The 18799-nt window shown below is 38.6% G+C and overlaps 1 protein-coding gene across 8 annotated transcripts in view; it reads right to left on the bottom strand.

Annotated features, from left to right (window-relative positions):
- Positions 1-18799, bottom strand: part of LOC108706772 (protein Shroom3-like) — a 116959-nt gene that overhangs the window by 39783 nt on the left and 58377 nt on the right. For 3 of the 8 annotated variants that reach the window (XM_041579717.1, XM_018243462.2, XM_041579712.1), the window contains exon 2: positions 716-847. The exons of 1 other annotated variant lie outside the window; for it this stretch is intronic. In XM_041579717.1, the coding sequence (XP_041435651.1) occupies positions 716-774 (59 nt within the window). In that variant the 5' untranslated portion in view covers positions 775-847. Of the gene's footprint in view, positions 1-715; positions 848-3032; positions 3239-14864; positions 15232-15674; positions 15706-18799 lie in introns of those variants that run through there. 4 more of the 8 variants (XM_041579713.1, XM_041579714.1, XM_041579715.1 and 1 more) reach the window with 4 other exon arrangements.

The raw sequence follows: 18799 nt of genomic DNA, 5'->3' as shown, positions 1-18799 counted from the left end.
GTTAGTTAAATAAGTCACTGTTTTATTTTAAAAAGCCAGTAAACAATTATTCTAGGAGTCAACAATGAAGGCAGGGGCACAAGAGCGTATTGGAAAGGCATGGGGACAGTAATAGGTCCAGTGGGGTCCTGACTTATGTGTACTTTCAATATATAATATTTCCAAAGGTTTAGGAGCCTCTAAAAAGGAACTTCTATTTAGGTTGGGATTGTAGAGATCAGCATTCTCAAGCAATGCAGACTTGGTATTTGCATTACATGTGGTGGCTCCTTAAACATTTCTGCAATTCTAGGCAGCCATGCTGTTGCTATTCCTTCCTTTCCTATCCTTATTCTTAGACCTGGCTAGGGGGTGGGTAAGGTTGCCATGCAATCATGGCAGAAGTTCCCTGTTACAAACATCTGCAGGGAAGCAGTTGCCAACCAAGAAGGGTGTTTTGCTAGCTGTGGAGTCCCCATCCTTCATGTATAGGATACACAAGATCAGCTTGTTCTGTCTAAGAGCCAACGGTTTCTTTAGAACCTTTCAAAGTATTTATTATTAAATGTTATTTATATAGCATCAAGATATTCTGTTTATATTCAGGACTTGGGACCCAGACCCCTACACAGGAAAAACAAAGTATTATTTTAAATAAAAAGTGCTGCACTTTCTTTCGATGTATGGTGTAAATATATGCCTATAAATCATTTAACTCTCACAGGCCATGTCTTACCTTGAGTGGTAGGCTTGGTGCCATGGAGATCTGATCGTCCCCTGTGATATCTGCATCATGCTGGGATCGGCTTGAGACTCCAGTAGTTTGGTAGAATGCCAAGAATGCGCATGAGTTATTGGTTTGCTCTCTCTAAAATGAAATGGAAAATCAGTTCATACTTTACAGAGTATGATTATAATATTCTGTACAAGTATGGGATTTATTATCTGCAAACCAGAAAGCTCCAAATTATGGGAAAGTAATTTCCCATAGACTCCAATATAATAAAATAATTTAAATGTTAAAACATTATCTTTTTCCATGTAATAATAAAACAGTAGCTTGTACTGGATCCCAACTAAGATATAATTAAAACAATCCAATTCCTTATGGAAAGACCGTTTATCCGGATTATTGTGGATTATGGGCCCTATACTTGTACTTCCTTTAAAAAAATTGCAGTATCATAAAAGATTCTGCAGTATCAAACATCTTACAGCATTAGCTCAGAACTGGACAGGGTGAGGTTTTTTGGGCTCCTAGATTTTTTCTAGGGCTATCGTTCATTGCACAATAAGGGGGTTATTTATTATTTAAGTCCAATGCCAAAAAATCCAAAAATGCAAGTTTTATTACTTTGAAATCCAAATTTTTAGTGAAAAAAAAAACTTTCCGTGATTTATTATACCCAGAGGATGTAAAAATCTGGCATCTCAGACCTGCCGAGGTTGTATAAAAGTCAATGGGAGAAGTCCCAAAGATATCCTTATCTGCTCTGGGTTTTCATGCAAAAAACCAAAGATTTTGTGGTTTTTAGGCAAAATCCTGAAAAAAAATGGATTTTTCAAGTGGAAAATATGAAAAAATATGTACAATTCGAATTTTCGGATGATTTTCAAGAGTTTTTTCCCGAACTGAAACTTTTCAGGAAAATGTATTGATAAATAAGGGGAAAATAACCTATGCCGATATGGTCAGAGTATATTTCAGAAAATAATGAGATAAATTTGGATTTTGATAAATAATCATCTTAGTTTGTCCATTTTAAAGCAGACCATTTGCAGAACAAGGCAAAACAAGAATAAGAGGGCCCCATAGCAGGAACAGTATAGGGCCCAGATAGAGAGAGAAAGTCGGCATTAAGTTTATAATTCCTTGCCAGTTAAAGGGAATCTATTATTGCATTCTTTAAAAAAAAAATGTAAGTCAGCTTCTGTGCAACAGCTGATTATGGAGTTAGCATCAAATCCTTGCAGAAATAAATGTATGCAATAATACAAACACTGCATTAGCCCCAGACATGGATTACCTGGGAATAGCAGAGGCCTGGGAAAACATTTAAGCTACATCCAGTGGTCCTTTGCTCATTTCATTATAACTTCTGCTGAGTTTACATGAACACACTTTTAGGGTAAAGGCAGACGCGAAGATTAAGGGAGATTTAGTCACCTGCCGATAAATTGCCTCTTCTTCGGGGCGACTAATCTCCCCGAACTGCTGCTGCCTAGAATCTGAATCGCCAGCTGAAGGCACGCGGAGCTCTTCGTTTTCCGAAGTCATCATAAGTTTCCTCATGAGGCAACTTCGGGCGACTTCGGAGAACGAAGCACACCGATTGCTATCCGGCCAGTGATTTACATTCTAGCCAGCGGGAGGCAGTTCGGGGAGATTAGTCGCCCTGAAGAAGAGAAGATTTGTCGATGGGCGACTAATCACCCCGAATCTGAGACACACGTGGAGATTCAGGGAGATTTAGAAATTCCTTGTGAGGCAACTTCAGGCTACCTCGGAAAACGAAGTGCTCCATGTGCCATCCCACTGGCGATTTAGATTTTAGCCAGTGGGAAGCCAGTTTAGTGAGATTAGTTGCCCGAAGAAGAGGCTACTTGTCGCCGGGCGACTAAGTGTGCCTCTGCCCTAACACTGCAAAAGTTTGTACTGACCAGACAAACCCAGAATCAGGTAATACAAGGTACCATTGTTCTAGTAATTATTCATTACTGGGGCCATGTTTGCTCTATATAGGAGAAGGATTGTTATCCTGGTTGATACCATTTTCTAGGCACAAAATCAGGAATTAATGGCACTTTAGGTCAATACCATTTTCTAGGCACAAAATCAGGAATTAATGGCACTTTAGGTCAATAATTTAGATTTTTTTTATGCACAAATTACTTTATTTGCTCCAGATCAGATAGAAGCAGTTGCAACACAATCTATTTAATGTTATCAGCACTTCACTTTAATAGTCATTAGTCAGGTGCAATACAAAGTCTTTTTTGTTGTCACAAGAAAATATTTTCAAAACATTCGCTTGTTATGATATTGCTTTTACCTGTTACGCCTTTGCTGTTGATAACCACCTCCTAAGCAATACAGAGGCCTAGTAAGCACTGGAACATCAATGCAGACTTGTTATTATTTCCCTTAGTCACAAAGTCCACATGCGCTGGTTTTTGTACCTGTACACACTTGCCAGTCAAACATCAGCAAAGGATTAGCACTTATTTTGAATAAACTGTTGTTCTGTTGGCTGTTGTCCTGCAGAATTGTGAGGGAAAATAAACAAAGAACACCTTGTTTGGAAGGCAGACATAATCCCCACTTTACAATGGAGGATTTATATTGTTGAAATGCTCACAAGTGCATTTCTCCAGTACCACACATCTTATTTTATTCATTATTCATTCAATAGGCTAAACACAGTATAGGATGCACTGACTAAGTGCCTACTCTGCTATTAATAAGGTGTTACGTACCAAGCCCACTGAAGTGATAAGTAAACGTAAAGTGAGCAAATTCCTAATGTTTGAACAAGGCATGGGCCTCCAGACTATTTGGGACATGCTAATTTTTCAGGCACTCTGCAATATTTTTACTGTACTTCAAACTAAATCTCTAAAGCAAGGGTTAAAATTATGCTTATCAGCAGACTACAAATATCTTGGAATGATCTTAAACAAATACATAAAGGATTGGAACCAAGTGAGTCTGTCAACAGACTGATCTAGGTTCACATTTGCTTCTTGTGATGGTAAAAGAGAATATAGGGCTGACATAATACATCAGTACATGATTATATAAAGCAGCATTCTTAGGGGCAGATTTATCAAGGGTCGAATTTCGAAGTAATGGGAACTCCCATAACTTCGAAAGGCGAATAAAATAAGACCAACCGAATTTTTTCAAAAAAAAACCCGTTTTTTTTCGGGTGAATAGGTCATTTTCATTCAGATTCGAATCGCACAAATTAAAATAACAACTCAATCGATCGAATTCGATTTGAAGTTTTTCCAAAAAAACCTTAAGATTTTTCAAAGTCCACCAATTGGCAATAAGTAGGTTCTAGGAGGTCCCTCATAGGCTAAAACAGCAATTTGGCAGGTTTTAGGTGGCGAATGGTCGAAGTCGAATTTGTAAAGAGACAGTACATGATAAATTTCGATATTCGAGTTTTCATTTTTTTCTCAAATTCAAATTGAATTTGGACTATTCCTTAGTCAAAGTACATAAAAATTTGCTCAAAATTCGATTTTCTTTTCATTTGAATTTTCACTTTGACTCTTGATATATCTGCCCCTCAAAGTGCCCAGAAATAGCAGACACTAGCTGCTGTCTGAGCCACCCATGAGCTGTGATCTTATAGGCACACGTGTAGATCTAAAACAACTGCCATAATGATCTCTTTCAATTATCAAACAGACTGCTACTCCAGGAGCTGTGACTTAAGTAGCAAATTAATGCGATTACAAGATAAGTGAGTACATATAGAAGAAAAAACAACTACGGACACTACAATTACTTGGGGTGCACTTTAACATGTTTATAAGCCAAAATTAAAAGCAATTCTGGTGCGAAATAATAAACTGCTGAGAAGCAACACAGCAATATAACTAGTGCAAAGGGAAGAAAAGTAAGGGTCCAACCATATAAATAAAATATATATATTAAAAAAAGCATTTTTTTTTCAAAATATAAACCAATATTAACTTTGCAAACACATATTTGTTTTTTGATCAGGACCATAGCTAGCAAGGGCATTTGTTTTTAGGGCCCTAGCTTTAGAGATGCTTTTGGCCAAAAAAAGGTTCCTTCTTGAATTTATAAATGACAACTTATAACTGATATTTTTATTTACATTAGGGATGCGCAAACTGTAGCCCACCAATTGATGTTGAGCTACATCTACCAGCATCCTAACAATGCTTTCAGAGGCCTGTATTCTGTTCCATTCTGTATTTTCTGTCTCTAAATAGGGCCCTGCTTATTAACATAAATTGCAGATGAGCTCTACTGACTAAAGCTGTCCATTTAAAACAGCAGGTTAAACAACCGTGCTTATCCCTGTAATGTTTCAGATGTTTGTTCTGTTTTAAGATTTTAACTTTGGCCACACTATGTCAGGGTTGTGTGATGCCTCAGCTATAGATTACATTAATCACTTATGAAAATGATACGTGGTGTTCAATAACATCCATCTTTTCACATTTTAACTTCTAAATTGCAGTATGAACCTTATAACTAATGTACTTTCAATCTTCCCCTAACTCTTCAATGTCAGCCACTCTCACCATGTTTTCTCAAGCTCCCTTCATCTATCTTTTAGGAATTCTAAATGAGCCAACTTGCAATGTCTCCCCTTGTTCTCTAACCTTTTTACCTCATCTACCCATTTATCTTCTTTAGGCCAAAACAGAGTACTGTTAATTGGCTCATAGTTTGACTACTAGAAGCATTCTAATAGTATGAGATAGTAGTTTAAATAAAGCCATATTTATTGGATAAGCTTATCTTACAAGCAGAATTCCTACGCTGCCTTATTTCCCTTTCTTTTCCTCAGGTACTGTGGATTTCGGCTCAAACTGTCACATTTCGGCGCCAAAAACTGCGTTGTCTTCCTGCACCTGAGCAAAGACAATGGGGTATATTTATCAAAGAGTGAAGTTAATAGTGAAGTTCCGCCACTAGAGTGAAATTCCGCCACTCTCCATTCACTCTTTCACTTTCACCCATTGATAAATACGCCTTTCAAAATTCCATAGATATGAATGGAGAGCTGCGGAATTTCTCTCTTTGATAAATTTACCCCTATGCTTCCGAATTAAGGGGGGGGGGGGGCAGATTCTTGATCACCATGATCTGGCCCTAGCCTTATACAGAGCACATCTTTTAAGATGGACATACATGACTGCCCAACTGTTTGTGCACTTGGCAAGGGGAAGGAAGAAGATCTGAAAAATACAGAAGCGCTGGAAGATGGTGCCCGTGAGCTCTGCTGTGCTGACTCTGCATGTGTGGTCAGTTTTTATACAGGAGACACAATTATGGGGTAACACTTAGCGGGGGAGGCAGGGAGGGGGCCAGCGGAGGGGGGCAGTGGGGACTTTTGAACGTGGGGGGGTTTAGTTTTCCTTTAAGCAGCCTGCAGTTGTCTAATAATACTCAATTTTCAATTTGTAATACAAAGTTGGATTTTCCGACAGTTTAAAAAAAGCAGAATGTTGCATTATTTCCCTTTTACACCAGGCATAAACGTGCTCATCTTCGTGCTTTTGGCTGACTTGCACACATACTTTATTCCATGATATGCATGTCTCCGTTTACAATGTCCCCAACAGTGTACAAAGTGCAAAAAAGGAAACAAATTGACTGTTTTTTGCACTTTGCCACTTGATGGAGACATTTGCAAATAGCAGCAGGCCTCTGCACTTTGTTTTGGAGCTCAGGGACTGGTGGCCTGCATTTTGAATCAAGCACGGTCTACTTTAGGCCACAATTCAAAATGGGAGGGCAGAGGAGGCATCTAGGTGTCCCCTCATTCACCCCTTCTTGCCCCAAACTTGAGCAGAAGTATACCCAAAAGGCATGTGGTAAAGTCAGCGCTTAGCTGCATTTTCTGACGCTGCTCTCTAAGGGTTAGTATACACGAGGAGATTCGCAGAGATTTTGTCGCCAGGCGACTAATCGCCTCGTCTTCTGAGCAACAATCTCCCCAAACTGCAATGGAGGCAACTTCGGAAAACGCATCACTGCGTATGCTTTAGCGAAGGCGACTTTTCATTATAGCCTATGGGAAAACCCACTGAAGCAGTTCGGGGAGATTGTCGCTCAGAAGACGAGGCGATTAGTCGCCAGGCGACAAAATCTCCCTGAATCTTCTCGAGTGAACTAACCCTAAATAGAGAGCCAGATTTTGGATCAGGTGCTCTATGCAGAGAGGAACAACCCCTGGGGTTGTATATGATATTTTTAATGGGATTAGCCTTCAGTATTTGTTAGTCAGTGGATCACACAGTCCATTCTGATGGTGCTTTAGAGATCAGAATCTGTGCAGGGCTGCTGTTCCTACTAGCTCAAGCTTGAAAGGGAACATGTATCACATGAATGCATTTGTCTCCCTTCAACAAACTTTAATGGATGAGAATTAACTCCCTCTTATACAGTTTATGGTTCTTGATAATAGCTGAAAATCCCATCATCATACCTTCCAACATTTTGGAAATAAAAAGAGAATTCATTTTACAGAATTTGGCAGGTTATGAACATTTGAACATATTTCTGTGTTTTTTTTCAGTTATTACAGTTTTGCTAATAAAGGTGATTTGCCCTTTAAGCTGCGAATCTAACTTTTCCCAAGGGACCTGTTACCTTATATTGTTACAATTACTTATTTGCTTATCTCAAAATTATCTTATGTTCTAGACTCACTGCCAAAAGCCAATTAAGATAAAACTTTGTTTCTTTTTCTGGCAGGGCAGAGAAAAACGGGACTTTCCAGTACAAACGACTGTGGGTTGAGCTGTCAAAAGAGGGACTGTCCCTCTAAAAACGGGACAGTTGGGAGGTATGCCATAATTGTGGCTAAAGGTACCACAGGAACTTCCAAAAATGTCTGGTTGGTGTGGACAGAAAAAGGATAAGCTACAGGTTATAGTCAGAGTTTGATATTAGATAGGCTTCATTCACAATACCAAAAAGAGCCCCCAAGTACCTTCAATTCTGATCACTTACAGACATATATGTTATAAGTGTTGTGTGTGCGCAAACCTACAGAAAGCTGCATGTGAAAATGAAAAATGCTCTGCTTTAGATACAATACACAGTTCCATTTTTATTGTCACAGACAACTGCTTTGATAGAAATGTTCAGATTCCACATTGCAATGGATAAGAGAGTCACAAAAAAAAACACCTCAGAGGAATTTACAGTTTTAGAACTGTGTGTGGTATTTAAGAGAACAGAGAATGCCTCTGCAAAGGGTCATTTTCCTCCCATTGTGTATTTGAAACGAAGCCTAACTCCTCAGGTGAAACTCCAGTTATTTGTTGGCCAACAATAAACCGGTGAAACTCCAACAAAGCAGAAAATGCTGAAGAGTGCTCCAGCTGTGAAAAGTTCAGCTTCCTAGGCAGGAGAGATTCTGAGAGAGGCATGCAGCTACGTTGTCTCTATGGGAACTAAGAACAATGGGTGAGTTAGGGAAGTACAATGATCCATAAGTAAAGTTACTTGAGGCAGTTTTAAGATTCTGAAATCCAAGGGGAATATTCCATTTCAGAAGCGACAGACTTTAAATTACAGCATGGAATTTGCCTTGACTCATCCAACTATTTGATGGCTTTTTACAACGACGTTTATTCCAAATTCATGTGCCCCTGATGTTTTTATTTTCCTCCTATTTATTTCTCTTTTTTCCTTTTCACTTGTATTTTTTCAGTGCTATACTTTGCAGATGGATCCACAGACCTTATATCCTTAGGCAGATTTCCTGTCTGCAGTCCTATACAACTATGTGGTTACATGAATACTTAATTTTTCAAAATTCTGTTTGGATCATGGATCTGGCAGATGTTAGGACATGCCAAATGATGATGCTCCATGAAAAATAAAAAGAAATAAACCATACCTCCCAACTGTCCCTTTTTCGGAGGGACAGTCCCTCTTTTGACAGCTCAGTCCCTCATTTGTACTGGAAAGTCCCTATTTCCTCTGCACTGAACAGCCAGAAAAAGAAACAAAGTTCCTCATTTAATTGGCTTTTAGCAGAGAGCACAGAACAGCTAACAGGTGCAAATTTGATACTTTGTAATAATTTTGAGACAAAAAAAAACAGTTTTGATAAGGAGAATTATTTTCAAACTTTCATAACCTGCCAAATTTTGTAAAATGAACATGGTAATTAGAAGGTGTGGCCACAGAAAGGGGCGGGGTCAGAAAATTCCACTTCGCTACGTGCGAAATTTTTTGTCTCTCTTTTTACTTACAAAATGTTGAGAGGTATGTATAAGCAGTCTCAGCACCAGGTCTCAGCTCCTGTTATTTTTCCCTACTCAATACTGCTATAATCGCAGACAAACCATTTCACCATTGAAGATACTGGTAACTTCTTTTTTTTTCTAATCAGCCTTTTGTTTTCAAATGAGGAATTCTTTTCATTGTCTCTGTTAATTTTTACACATCATCTAACACAAATCACAAAAGTTGCCACCTTGGCAGGCATCCGTCAGAACATACTCCTACAGTTCTGTGACAAGTTCCTAAACCAATGGTGTCAGACAGGACTTCGTGAAACTGACGTGTAACAGACTTAACTTGGGAGAGCTTGTGACATACTGGTCAAAATCTGACATGAACATGGGTGTAATATGTTTGTTCACTGCTGGCTTATCAGTATTCATTTCCATGCACTTTTCATTTTAGGCTGCTAAGGAATTCAAGTTATTGGAAGTTAAATTAATAACTGATATGCAAATGTAGGGCCCTATAGGGATACAGGCCCTATAGAGTTAATATTTTCACCATTTCCTTGGGTTATTGGGTAGAATCCCTGTTACAGAATAACCTTTACAGTGATAGGCTGAGAGAATTGATGACACTGCTCTGACTCAATCCTATATAGTGTGTGCAGGGAGTGGCCTCTTCCTCTTTTGCCTCTGGATGTGATTCCAGCTGGATGTGCTCAGGGGGACTGAGTGCAATAGGCCCAGAAAAAGGCATGTGTCCAAGTCGGGGACCAGGTAACCCCGTGAATGAGGAACAGATATACTAGGGCAGACTTGTCATAGTCTCTCTAGGAGAGAAAGGCAGAGAGGATAGAGAGAAAGAGCAGCTGAAGCTCCAACAAGGATTTGCAGTAAGGGAGTAGCTTCCCAGAGGACCTCAGTGAAGAGGGACTGTAGGGTAGAAGCTGATTGCCTGACAACTTCCAGGAGGGAAAGGTTTGTACTGCAATTGCCTGTGTACTCTCTGTGTGAGCCTGCCTTTGATCTGTGTGAACTCTCAATATACTGTTTTCCTCAACTCCTGCGTGAGTACTAAAACCTGTGGTCATTTGCCCTTTTTGGCATAATAAACTGTTCCTGATTGTTAAGAACCTCCTGGCGCCCAAGTTGTTTTTGTGTGCACAGTAGCCTGGGGGGGGATGTAGTTGCACTACACCATAGAGGGAACACTTCCACTTAGCGAAGGCCCTGCCCTGGGTGTAAGTCGCGTGTAACCCATGCTCTAGTGTTCTAGCTGGTGAATTAACCCTGAGTGGCCCAAATAGGTGTTACACATATAAAAAATAAAATGATTTCTGATCAGGCTTTGGTCTTTGGTTATACTTTTGGTTGGATCAGAGCCCATCAGTATACTGATATGCAATCACATGACTCACGGTAGCACAGGACAAATGCAGTTGAACCAGGCACAAAACCTCATTATCCTTTCTAGTGCCAGGATATAACACTGTCAACCCACACAAACATTAGGCAAATATACAAGCACAATGCTGATACCTTGGTCACAACGAAACTCAGTGCCCCAGATCCACTGTGCTGTTGCTTCTGCATCCACAACTTATATTCATTTTCTAGCAACATAAAATATACAAAGGAACCTTTTAGTTTTACAAAGAACAAGCACCGATCGTCCTCTTTCAAACATTACAGTTTGCATTTAAAGTAGAAAGCCGATATCTGTGGGCCTGGCGGAAGGCCCAGGAACCGCACCCCCAAGTTCTAAAAAAACAAAAAAAAAACAATCTCATGACAATGAAACTAACCAAAACTTAGTGAATTGAAACAGCGCCTGCTTATAACACCACTCCTTCTTGCACACAGTGAACTAGATTGCAATCCTAAATATGATACTGGGGCTGATTTACTAATATTGGTGCTTAAAATACATTTAAAAAAACAGTGGTTACTGTGTGTTAGTGCATATGTGCAGTTCTGCATCTATATTTGTAAATCAGCTACACTGTTTTATACACCAGATTTTTTTCCAATAATTTCTTAAACCAATTTCTCTATATGCAAAATGGGCAGATCACTTGCTGGTAACATTTCTTTATCTATGTTCCAGTTTATTGTTTGACCCAGGCACGTCCTACCGAACCAGAATGTAGCGAGGACAATATGACACTTTCTCTATTCTTGTAAGGACAGTCATTCCTAGTGAAATGGAATACTTAAACTGTTTCTGGACAATGCCTAGGGGATAGATCCTGCTGTTGCTTTGCCTGGTCATGTCCCAATTTAGCATTTGAAATCAGCCAATCATCAGAACCCATTATGGGCTTATGGGAGAAAATATATATTAGGGAGAACATTGTTTTGACACTGCACATGGGCCAATAAGCGTCTAACTTGGTCTGAATATGTTGAGTTGGCAGGCAATATCACCTACATACTGTATGGCCAGTTTTACACAGAAACAAAGGAAAATAATTAGCCACGTCTAAATTCATAAACAAAGGTGTAACATAAAATGAATATTTATTAACAAAAATTATGTGATAATATATGCTTATATTTTATGTTATACTTGTTTAAGTGGGATTTTAGGGGCACTTACTAATTTTTTTTAGTTTTCCCCTTTTGCTGATGGTCTGGGGAATGCATACCTGCACCCCATGTTACTTTTAAGTAGCTATATTGTAGCTAGATGTTACTGGGGCCCACAGAAAATTTAATATAGGTCCCCTAATACTAATAAGTACTAATAAGATATATTAAAATTGCTCCTTCTTAAGTCCCTTACAAGGCCCCCTACCCTCATGGACCCCTCTACATCCAATGGGTCTGCTTCCTCTGTTGTTATGCCCCTGTTACTGACTTACATACAGCACAGCTTTAATTTTACATAGAAACAGCTTTAAATATGACTCTACAAACCTGTAAAAATATAACTAAAGGAAGTAGTTACATATTATTAGTCACATTGTGTAACACTAACTAACTAATGAACTAACACAAAAGCAGTGCAGTATAATAGTGATGTGCAGATAAAATATAGCATATGACTGTTGCTATACCTCATTAGACAAATCTTTAAATTGTGCAAACCACACACACCATGTTCACAATTCTAGCACAAAGGGAACCCCAAGCCTCTCTTTACAAACAATGCAACCAGTAAAGAAGTCAACTCAATAGCATAATAGTCCATAGGAGCCACAAAGTAGTTTGACTTCATTAAGAGTAGAGGCAGAAAGATTAGCTGTAATATATGTCATCACTAACATGCTATGCCTATTGTTGGTTATCTAAATAAGAGCATTGTTACATTCTTCCTCTTTCATGGCAATCCTTCTTTAATCGTCTCTTTAATAGGGTACTATAAATGAAACCAACTTTCAGAGTTTATAAACCATGTTATAGGACCAGGGCAAACATAAACTACTATGGACAGATTTACGAACAAGTGGCAACAAGAAACACATCCCTTGCTTAACAGCATCTTCACCTAGTGAGCACATGATCTCCCACCAGACACAATAGTTCGATTTACAAGACACTGTCACATGTTATGGCATAGGAACTGCTGAACTATAAATTATCAATTTTTTTTATGCTGCCCTAGCATTTTAAGTATTTCTAAAAGATGAACAGAGTCTGTAACCGTTCAACAAAAATGTACGGTATGTAATGTTATAGCCTGCATGCTAACATGCAAGTCAACCATCTGCACAGCAAAAAGCAAACGCTACTCGGAATGAAAATGAGAACCAGAGGAAGGATTATCTGAAAAATGGTTGGAGAGTTAAAGTAGTAAAATTGACATTAGAAATAACTTATTAAAGAAAAAATCCCACTGTGGAAAGAACACAGTAATGCAGAATGTACATTCTTATAGCAATTGGTGAGACACTATAACATAAGTCAGTGCTGAAAGGGCTAGTTTTAGATCTAAGAGAAGCTGTTAGAATGCATCCCTTGAAACCTTGAGCTGATGGCCAGGTCTATTTCCAAATAGTAACAGCTGAGACTGAGGTGCATTTTGGCCCAGCCACCCAAGTGTTTTTTTTCTAAACTAGTACCCCAATAAGATTTCTGCACTACAGCCCTATACTTCTATGTGATTTTACTATGATTCATATTGTAATTCAGGCTGTAAATAAATGTATCCACCACAACTCAGCAGGTTCTTCCCAATCAATCCTTCAGGCCAAAAATCACTTTCAGAACAGGGACCCCTCATGTGCAAAATCAGGGAGTCAGATAAAAGGGCACTACAAGCTGCAACCAATTAAGAACACCTGAATTTTCATCTAGTAACTTTATCCTTAAGGATATCCACAGCTTAGCCTGGAATGAATATGGCAACAAATGACCCTCATGGTGGCTGTTGTTGCTATGCTTTTGTCTATATTACAAATTTGATGCAGATGTCATTATACTCTACATTTAATATTTGTAATCATTTTACAAAAAAATTGTAGTATCTTCATATGATTGTGAAGTCAATGCTATTTAAAATCATGCTACCTGTCATTTTTGTGTTACAATGTGCATATATGTATGCTATAGATGTTAGACTTGGATTTTTGATTTTCAGATAGTCTTCCAATTAAATACTATAAACCGTGGAAATACGTTTTAGTATCTGCCTCCATTTTAAAAACTTGTATGCCAACCGAATGCTCAACCCGCTACAGCGTCATTTGATGGCTTACTGGGAACGCTGGGCAGCACGCATCACTACCATTCATTTACATTTATATGCTTGGTGCCATTTCTGGATGAGTTTTTAAAATCTATAGCAATTGTTGAGAGCTGTGCCAACAGTTTGTAACAAAAATATACCACCTGTGACACATTTTGGTTGTCCTTGGTCTCCACTCTGTGAAGAGGAAAACTAAATTCCTTTTCAGAACATGTACAGTGGAATCCCTGCTGGGTCACAGGGGATTTTCTACATTGAAAGGCTTAACATCTCTTTTATAAAGACCTTAAAAACTAAACTGATCATATGGCCACCCTCAGACAAATGCTTCTGGAACTACCAACTGACAGCTAGATTTTGCAGACAATGCCATTAACCCCAAGTGCAACTGCAGCAGTTAACAAAACACCACTCTGAGTCTCAGAGGCTTGTTTTGTGCAAGGTTGACTTGTTTTACAATAGTTGCTTTCATGTTTTTATTTCCATAGTATACCAACACTGAAAGGTATTTGTGTTAATTATTATATAACCAAAAGAGAACTGTAAGTAAAAGAATGACGTGATGTAACACGTAACTACTTTATATGGATATAATATGTATTAGAGGAATGATGTCTATTATTTGCAATGCTTGGGACCCAGTGATTTTTTGAAAAAGAGGTAATACATAAGAAGGAACACTATACCTTGGGTACTAAAAAAAAACTTTAAAGGAGAAGGAAACTCCAATCCAAAAAGATGCCATATGTTAGAGCTCCCCCAAAGGATTGTAATGGCTTACCTGAAACTTTAGGCACTTGCTAGAGAGCGACGCTCCCCTTTCATTCTTTCCTTATGCAGTACAGTTAAAAACCAACTTTTTCCACTCTACTGTGTTGGCTGCTGGATTTTGAAGAAAGAAGAAGGAAGGAAGCGGATCACTCGCTTGCAAGTGCCCTGGGTCGGTGCAGTTTTCTGCTAAGAGGAGCACCTGGAATATTAGGTAAGTAACATTTGGCACCCCCCCCCTGGACTGGTGCTTTCCTTATTCTTGGAACATTATAAAAAAACAATAGGATTGTTTGCCAACATTTATGCAGCTTAGTCAAAATCTACTGTTTCATTTTTACACACATAGAAGGAAATTATATAAAAAATAAGAACTGTTTGCTTTAAAGAGGACTCTATGGAATATGGTATTCCTGTATCTCCATGGGTTTCTGCATAATAATGGGTTTCTGGATAATAAATTCCATACCTTATCTAAAGCTGCCCATAATGAGATCAGGCTGTTCACAGGGAAACTGTCACCCATTCACTTATACCACAATGAGCCAGACCAAGATGCAACTGCTCAGACTTCAGGTGCATAACCCGATTACTGGGGCCCCTGGGCAGTGAAGTTTCCTATATAGAAAAACCCTCAGATTAGATAAAAATATAGAATGCTGGAAAAATTGTTACAGTTTTGACATATATTATGATGACTTAGGCCAATGGCACACGGGGCTGAAAGTATGCATCAAATATGTGGAAAAAGCAGGGCTAACTGGCACTCAAACGGATCCACTGGTTCTTTTCTACTTTATTTGTTCGGAATAGTTAGTGGCAGGTTGGGAGATGGGGAAGTCCGATCGTACGATGATTCTTTGCCTCTATGCAGGGGCGATCCTGGCCCCTCCGCTGCCTGAGGCAGCAGCAGCTGCCCCACCTCCCCTGGAAATTCACTCTTAAAGTACCAGGAGCAACATTTTTGCTGCCCCTGGTACCTAGTGGGGCGCTGCCGCCTGAGGCGACAGCCTCAAATTGCCTCATTGGCGAAGCACCCCTGCCTCTATGGCCATCTTAACTCCTGACCCTCTAACTATATCACTAGTCAAACAAAAACTACATCATTTATTTCACATGGATTGGCTGGAAGCCACTTTCAGAAAAGAACAGAACATGACAAAATTCTTTAAAACCTGGTTAACGTACATAACATTGCTCACACAGCACATCAGACATTTAACAGTCTACACATTTAGACAAACGACATAGTATGACAGAATCATTAAGGGAAACTCACTTGTTATGGAGTCATGCCAATATATCGAAGCCTGGCAACAGGAACAAGAAAGACTGGAAAGTAATCAAATCAACAGGAAACTGGCAATAATATCCACAACATTCTTTATAAGGTCCCTGACTTTGAGCTGAAGTTTTAATATATAGACATATGTTATAGAACAACTATTTAAAGATCATTTTTTTTGAAAAATGGAAATGTATCATCGAAATGTAATTTGTTATGTGATAAACCCAAATAAAAACATGTTATTAAAAAAAAGTATTTGGAATTGTGGTCCATCTGTCACCGCTCCTCAGATGGAGAACTTGTCATTCAGAATTTTGTAATTGTAAACTCTATTCCTTTCAAAAAATGGAATGCCAACACTATAGGCAGTTAACATGTATTGCTTTTAAAAAATCAGCCACTCCATTTTTATCTGTAACTACTCAAATAATCTACAGGTTAATTCAAATATTATTATTTGTTAATGATAGGAAATTAAAGGAAAACTATACCCCCAAAATGAACCCTTAAGCAACAGATAGTTTACATCATATTAAGTGGTATATTAAAGAATCTTTATATATAAGAATATATAATACACAAACACTATGAATATCTTGTAAATTATATCCTTATAAACGGTGAGTTCTGATGTCATCAGTTATAAACGGTGAGTTCTGATGTCATTTCTGTCACATGACTCACTGAAACTTGTGTATTATAATAAATAAAGTACCCCCAGTTGCAAAATATGAGGATATTAGAAGTTACCTCGGAGTTCCATGACCCGTATAAAAACACTCGGCCTTCGGCCTCGTGTTTTTATATGGTTATGAAACTCCTCTGTAACTTATAATATCCTTATATTTTACAAGAGGGGGTACTTTATTCACTATTTATTTAAGTAAATCTTCGCCCTTTTACATCTCTTGCCTTGAGCCACCATTTTGTGATGGTCTCTGTGCTCTCTCAGAGATCACCTAACCAGAAATGCTACAACTCATAGGGTCGAATATCGAGGGTAAATTAACCCTCGATATTTGACTGCCGAATGTAAATCCTTCGACTATTTACCGCAAATAGATCAAATCTTTTGAATCGTTCGATTTGAAGGATTTTAATCCATCGATCAAACGATTTTTCTTCGACCTAAAAATTGTTACAAAGCCTATGGGGACCTTCCCCATAGGCTAACATGGCACCTCGGTAGGTTTTAGGTGGAGAACTAGAGGGTCGAAGTTTTTTTTAAAGAGACAATACTTCGACTATTGAATGGTCGAATATTCGAACGATTTTTAGTTTGAATCTTTCAATTCGAAGTCGAAGGTCGTAGTATCTAATTTGATGGTCGAAGTAGTCAAAGTTTTTTTATTCTATTCCTTCACTCGAGCTAAGTAAATGGGCCCCTAGCTGTAAGAGAGCTAGAACATGGGCAGATTCGGGGAGATTAAGTCGCCTAGCGACTAATCGCCTCTTCTGCGGCCAAAGTTGCCTCACGAACTTCAGGTCGACTTCGGAAATTGTATATATTTTAAAATGTATATTTAACTTTTGCATAATCCTATTTTTTGCTGGTGGATAGGATTACTTTACAATAGTCAGTAGGGCTCATTTAGCATAACCATGGACATGAATGCCAGAGCCTATGCATTAAGAACATACCCCCATGGGCATGGCAATAGTCGGTTTGAGGTGCAGAGCACAGCAATTAACTACCATAGGTAGGCAGTAAGTACAGGGCCCTCCTACACCTTGTACCCTTCATTAATGGCACTCTCTAGCTTGCACATCTGAACGACATGGAAGATATGGGGGCATTCCTGAGGAGTCAAAAACCTTTTAATTGATCAACAACAACAACAACAACCTGTAATTATCCAGCTGCTGGTCTAATACAATACTTCACTCCAGAATATAATTAGGGGTAAAATGCAAAGGAACTATGTCTTTTGCAGCTGTCATTAACCAGGTGTAAATGCAGGGCTCCCTTTGCACTCTGCATCTGCATGCTATTAACTGCTTTTTAGAGTATTGCTTGTATATTGCAGCAGCAAAGCTTTGAGAGGATGCATAGAATTTCTGGGAGTAAACAGAACCTGGCCCCAGAACCTGGAGTGAAACCCCAACAATATATATATTATATATATATATATATATATAGACTAAAATGTTGACATATAATACATTCACATTTACAGTTTACATTTGCATTCTGAAGCATAAAACCTTGAATATACAAGCTACAGGCATTTACATAATACACATGTATATATTAGACATGCTTGGGTGCACAGCACAGTTGCTAAACCTGGAATACAGAGCACTTAACAGATATCAACAGGACCAGTTGTAGGTTAGGGCAGAAAGGACATTTGCATCAAAGGGGGCCCTTGGTGGGAAAAAGTTAGAATGATGTACACCAAATATCACAGAATAGGCAAACTTTATGAGAACTTCATATTTAATGTAACTGTACTTTGTATTGATTTTTTAAGAACCCCTGTTCTATTAATTATTCTACTGCACAGCACCTAACTGCTTAGTAATATACTACTAAAAAGATATATAAAACATTGTTCAGTGTATATATCTAATCGGCCCTACCTGCAGCCCTTCAGCTGTATGAATTACTGGGGAATATCAGGAAGAGCTCAGGAAGAGTTCTAAAAGAGCCATCCCTTCCCATAGTAGGAGGCCCCAGCCTCCCCTTTTTTAGCTCTAGCTCTGGTTAATAAGAAAACCTTTAAGTCTCAGTTACCCATGTACAGTAACAAATGAGATGACTACAATTACAAAGCAAGAGGCATCTCCACAACTATTTCATAATACCGGCATCAAATAACTTAACAACAATACCAACAAAATAGCAGACATAATGTGACACCTTTATTTAACATACAGTCTGCCTCTTGCTGTACTTTATGGATAGGACAAAGGCTATGGATATTCACTAACTATTCACTAAGGAACATGCTGTACTTTAACTATTGTTTCTTTAAACATTGTCCATGTGGTGGACACATACAATGCAACAGGAGTAGGCATGCAGAGTGCCAGCGTCTTATCACTTGCATCAGTACGCTTGTGCCTAAAGTTAAATATCCCAAAAAACTAGTGAGAACTCACTAAAACTACAC

The sequence above is a fragment of the Xenopus laevis genome, chromosome 1S, assembly GCF_017654675.1.
Source record: "Xenopus laevis strain J_2021 chromosome 1S, Xenopus_laevis_v10.1, whole genome shotgun sequence".
Taxonomy (NCBI): Eukaryota; Metazoa; Chordata; class Amphibia; order Anura; family Pipidae; genus Xenopus; species Xenopus laevis.
Note: the sequence above shows the minus strand (reverse complement) of the source record. Positions and strands in the feature narration are given on the sequence as shown.